Source organism: Crocodylus porosus, unplaced genomic scaffold (genome assembly GCF_001723895.1).
Source record: "Crocodylus porosus isolate Cpor-Errol unplaced genomic scaffold, CroPor_comp1, whole genome shotgun sequence".
NCBI lineage: Eukaryota > Metazoa > Chordata > Crocodylia > Crocodylidae > Crocodylus > Crocodylus porosus.
Window position 1 is genome coordinate 16,936,051 of NW_017728948.1, and position 5,600 is coordinate 16,941,650.

At 44.6% G+C, this 5,600-nt stretch overlaps 1 protein-coding gene across 1 annotated transcript in view; it reads left to right on the plus strand.

The window, feature by feature from the left end:
* The first annotated feature begins 1,628 nt into the window (after positions 1-1,628).
* HGFAC (HGF activator) overlaps positions 1,629-5,600 on the plus strand; it is a 94,780-nt gene continuing 90,808 nt past the window's right edge. Inside the window, exon 1 of the mRNA XM_019553445.1 lies at positions 1,629-1,838. Coding sequence (XP_019408990.1) covers positions 1,770-1,838 — 69 coding nt within the window. The 5' untranslated portion in view covers positions 1,629-1,769. The remainder of the gene's footprint in view (positions 1,839-5,600) is intronic.

The following is a 5,600-nucleotide window of genomic DNA, read 5'->3' on the forward strand; positions in this document are numbered from 1 at the left end:
TGCAGGGAGTAGGGGTTAAGGCACCCCAACCCACCTTTCACTGGGGTTGTAACTGGTCTGGCATTTCCTGGGGGGTCCCATGCCACTGGGAGCCCCACCAGGCCACCCACTTCTGGGAGAGGTGCAGTTTTACGTCATGCCCAGGACCAGGAGCCTCCTTACCATCCCCTACAGCTCCTCCCTTACCTCTGGATGATGTCAGCAGCCCTCCAGCCAGGTGGTGGTTTTGCCTGGCCTCCAGTAGCAGAACTGCTGTGTTTATAAGGGCAGCCCCAAAATGGCTGCCCTCATCAGGCACCTTGCAGGCTGCCATCTCCAGACCCTTAAAGTGGCAGGCACAACCAGTGCCCTGCCACACAGCAAGTTCAGTTTTTCTGGTATAACTGCCCCAAAACAACATCTGTTACTATTATATCTATATGGGTAAGCATTCTCACTCCTAACCAACATAGCTAAGCTGGTAAAATTTTTAATGTAAACCAGGCCTTAGGCTTAGTCTGAGCTGAACCTTTTGTTAGCATATCTGTTGGTCAGGGATGCTATGAATTGTGATTCCTGACTGAGATAGCCAAGCAGCAAAAGTCCTTCATACAGATGACCAAATTGTGCTTTTCCCAGTTTAGCTTATTTTGCTGAGGGGTGAACACTACACTTTATTGTGGGAGAACATTTCCAGTCTAATATAACATTATAACTATGCCAGAGCAGCACTCCTAGAGTAGGCCCATCCTTAGTTTGTTGGTTACAGAATGGAGTTATTTACCATTCCCTGTGTTGGATTAATTAGAATAAGTTATATTTTCTCGTTTAAATATATTTTTATAGCTTGTTGCTCAAGCATCATTATTATAAGCAACTCCTGGGCAGGTAGCCATCTGTTAATGAGTAATTCTTGTGTTTGGTACTGGCATTGATCTGTTCCATATTTTGCAACATAATGTAGTTTCCTGAGTGGCTTGTTTGGAGCTCTTCATAATTACTGTATCATGCTCATAATTACATATCAAGGGAAAAGAAAGAGGAAGTGCGTACATTCCAAATGGTTTTCTGATTATGTCTAATGTTGGGCTGAATCCTGTGGATGTGCTGAATGTTTGATACGCATTGGGCATGTCTACATATGTGCATTTACTGCACGATAACCAAAATTACTTCATGGTATGGGTGCACATCTACACGTGCACACCCATATTGCACAGTAAATATGGCAATTTACACTGACTTGAGTGTAAATTCCATACCTGCATCATACAGGTATGAAATTTACACCCAAATAGTTACTGTGTAGTAACACTGTGTGTGTGGACTCACTTGGGACTAAAGGCCACACACATCATTGATATATTTTAACGCTGACATGTGTAGATGCTGGCATATTGCTACTTAGTGCACAGTAAATTTAAACTGACGTAAATGTATGTGTAGACATGTCCATTGAGTTCAAGGGGAGCCAAGGGCATTCATCACATAGGGTCAGGCTTTGCAAGCTCTTCAGTCCCTGTGGTTTCGTAAACTATCTTGATAAACGGCATTCACATCTGTACACAAAGCTTTTAATGATTAACATTGATAACAGCTCTGATTACTTAGAGCTAAAATACTCTTCAGTCAAATGGGCCACTGGGAAATTCAGCATATCTGGGTCTCTTACGAAAGCATGTGGCTGGTGTACCTCCTAGGTCAGACCATTGGGCACCCGAACAGTTCAGCCCTGTGTCTGAGAAACTACAGCTCTCAGGCAAGAGGTCCTTTTGAAAAGGAAAGCAAAGATGAAAACCTGTACTCCATTCACTGTGGTTGTCCTGATTTTGACTTTGGGCAGTGGCTGTGCTAGGATGGTAAGTGTGATTTACTTGTGATTTAGAATGGTTGGTCAGCGGCCACAGAGTTTACTTAACAACATTTTGGAAAACCAGTTTTCACATCCAGTCAATAGTTCTGCCACTTTAGTATGTACAGAATTTCTTTTATCCAGCACTGGACTGGAACGGCACATAGCTCAGTCAATATATAAGGCACTGCACTCTTCCTGAGGGCACACTTGCCACACATAGGCTTGTGCTCATGATTTTAAGCTTTTAAAATTTGTGCTCAGATTTTAAGGTTTTCATCAGACTTCATGGAGCCTTACCAAAAGTTTTCCTGCTAGGGTTTGAAATGGTACAGCTCTGGTATTTCAGATGTGATACATCACTGTAGCACTGGTGTCTAGGCAACTTTAACAGCCCTGGATCGGTTATCAACACCAACAGATTTCAGATGGTGACATGGAATTCAGCATAGGAAACTTGCCCAAGTGGAGCCCATGCCACCATGACTGAACTGCTGTCATTATCTGGGCTGCCTACATTAAAGCTAGCTAGGATATGCTTACTTGTGCTTCAGTCATGGTTCCTGGCTGCACTAGGCATTTCTTTTGTTGTAAGTACTTTGAAGCAAGCAACATCTCTTCCTGTGTTTCTAAACTGCCCAAGAACTAAGGGGTTTTGATCCTGGTCAGGGTCTCTAGTTGCTACCTCTGGCCTTAGGATGGCTGATGACAGAGGCTCCAGAATGTGGAACTGGATTCTTCCTCACATCCATCTAAGCTCCTCTTTGTAACATAGAAAGGCCTCAGACTGCTTTATGGTAGAATGATTGTTGGTATCTTATTTCTTTCTTTCCTCTATCCATTGCACTCCCTTTCTTATGTATTGCATCCCTTGATTGCATCTCCATATTTTAATTGTATTTTAATCAAGAGCGTAGCAAGCTCCTTCAGTGCCCTGAGCAGAGGGGAGGTGGGGTTATGCCGACCCCTGGAGAGCAGGTGGGGAGGGGGAGTGGAGTTTTACCTGTCCTAGCTCTTCACACTCTAGTGGCAAGTGCTGCTACTGTGGAATCATGGGCTTGGGATGCTGCAACAAGGCTGTCCAAGTGGCAGCCCCCTGGCTGCAAGGGGTTAACATGTGGGCCTCAGGTTCCTACCTGACTGCCATTGCCTCTGTTGCTCTGGCTGCCCCTGCAGCCAGGATCTTGGTGCCCTTCCTTTCTTCCCCAGCTTTTGTAGCATGTCCCCACACTAGGAGCACCCGTGCAGCATAGTACCACATGGGAGCCCACAGGAGCTGAAGGTGAGGCAGGGTACAGTGCAGTGGGAGAGACAATGGCATGCAGTGGGGTGGGAGAGTGCCCATCTGTGCACACAGTGCAGCTGGGGGAAGTAGCCACCTACAAGTGGGGTGTGCAGTCTGGGGACCTGTAGCCCCATATGCCATCCCTACTGATGCAGCCTGCGGGGCATGTTGCCCCTGGCCACTTTGAAGTTGGAAAGGCCTGGAAAGAAATTAGATTTGAGGTGAAATAATGTATTTTATTGGATCAACTTGTATAGATGGGAGACATAGAGGGCTTTGGGGTTTGAAGCATCCTTCAGCAACTCTGAGAATGGAAACAGGCATCACCTTTCATTGCCTTTGTGCTGCCATAAAAATTCTTATGGCAGCACAAAGGCCAAGGAAACAGATGTCTATACCTCTTGTGGTGCCACAAATTGTGGCTGTGATTAAGGCGGCATCAATTTGTGTCATCAATTAGCCTCAGATATTAGTTTACTTTATGGTGCAAGAGCATGGGAAGCCCAGAGCTGCCTGCACTCTTCAGGCACCTTGGACAGTAACTCCGGGGGCTGGAGGCGCACAGTCTTGCGCACCCTGGGAATTCCCACATAGGATTGTGTCCCTGGTAGCACTTGCCCAGCCTTCCCCAGTTACAGAGATGCCCCCTCTCGCCAGAGATGTATCCTCCAGGAATTTCTGGGGTGCTCAGGACTAGGCCCCTCAGACCCCAGCAGGACATGTTGCCTGTTGCCCTGAAGCATCAATGGATGGGACAATGGGCAATGTGTTTTGCCTAATGAAGTGTATCAGCTGGGTTGGGGGACATCCCAGAACAGCTGATCCTCTTTCTTTGGCAACATCTACTTTTAGCCCGAGAAAGAAGCAGTCACAGTCCAAGGAAAATACAAGTTAAAACAAATGCTGTTGTTTAACTTGATTAGCACTTGAAAGGGAAGTGCTATTACCTGTGGGGCAAAGAGCAGTTAGCAGTGGTAGACGTGACAGTTGTAACAAGCCATGAAACCACTGACTTTGTTGAGTCCCTGTTTTCAGGTGTCCAGTAAAATTAGAATTTCTCTTGCCAGGCCCCATCTTTTGGAGGTAAGTTTTCTTTGAGGAAAAGGATGGTGAGGTTGGAGATGTAGTCATGGTTCTGTGTAGTGTTCTCCCACTGGGAATTGAATGCATCTGTCCTTTTATCATTTTTCTTTGGGAGTTCATTCTGGAGCCCACTGGTTGTTTGGTTTTGCCCACGTGGTTTTTGTGAAGGTATTTGATGGATTGGTTGAAGTGTATCATGTGTTGGAATGAGCACGTTTAGTATCCATTTGTTTTGATGGCTTTGTTGTGCAACATATTGATCACAGTAACAGTGTCGGTAAGTGGGAAGGTTTTATGCGTTGTGTTTTGGCAAGATATTTGTTGGCCACTGGAGAAGTTTGCTCACAATGATGAGACTGAGAGTTTACTTGAAAGCCATGAGAACAAGGGACAGGGAAAATTCCTTTCATTATATGATTTTAGTTGAAAATATAGGTGGGAGATTAGGAGGAACTTTCTGACTATGAGGGTGGTCAAGCATTGGAAAAGGCAGCCTAGAGATGTAGCGGAATCTCCACCCTTGGAAGTTTTGAAGAGCAGGTTAGATAGACATTTGGCTGACATGAGTTTAATCAGGTATGATCCTGCTTTGAACAGGGGGCTGGAGTAGATGACTTTGAGAGATCCCTTCTAGCCGTACTTTCTTATGAACCTATACTCTCCTATGAACTTTCTTAGTGTAGATTGTACCTATCTGATGATCTTTCTTGTGGGTTCTACTGGGTGGTGGTATGTGACACCCAGGGATTTGTGGCTTGTGGGGATTTCCTTTTTGTAGTGTGATAATTTTCTGTGTCAAGAGTAGCAGCTCTTCATGGAAAGGAAACCCCTACCAAACACACATCCCCAGGTATGTTCTTTTTGCGTTGCGGTAATTTTCTGTTGAGTATGTAGCTGGTTCATTTAAAGATGTAATCTATTTTTCTAGTGGATTCCTTGTTGGATGATGGCAGTTTTAGATTGATGAGGTGGGTAAGTATTCTGTATGGTACAGATATGGTAGTATTTTCTGGTTTTCTCGGTGTGTTTGGAATGGTTCCTGGCTTTGTGATGGGAAATCTGGTGGTATCTGGATTTTTTATATATGGTTCTTCACAGGGTATCATTCCTGATGTTGATTGTGATATCTAAAAAGTGTTGATGCAGGTGCAAAAATATTCTGGAGTTAACTAACTTATTTTCATCATTGTTCACTTCCTGTGAACCCAAATACAGTAGAGATCCTTGCAACACATTTAATGGAAAACTAGTTACAGTGTGTGCAGTTAAAGATTGGGTCCTTATTTATAACTATGAATTAGCTCCAAATAGCACGTTCCTCACCACAGAAAATAGGAAGATGTGTTTCATAGTTTCATAGTTTCTAGGGTCGGAAGGGACCTGAGCAGATCATCTAGTCCG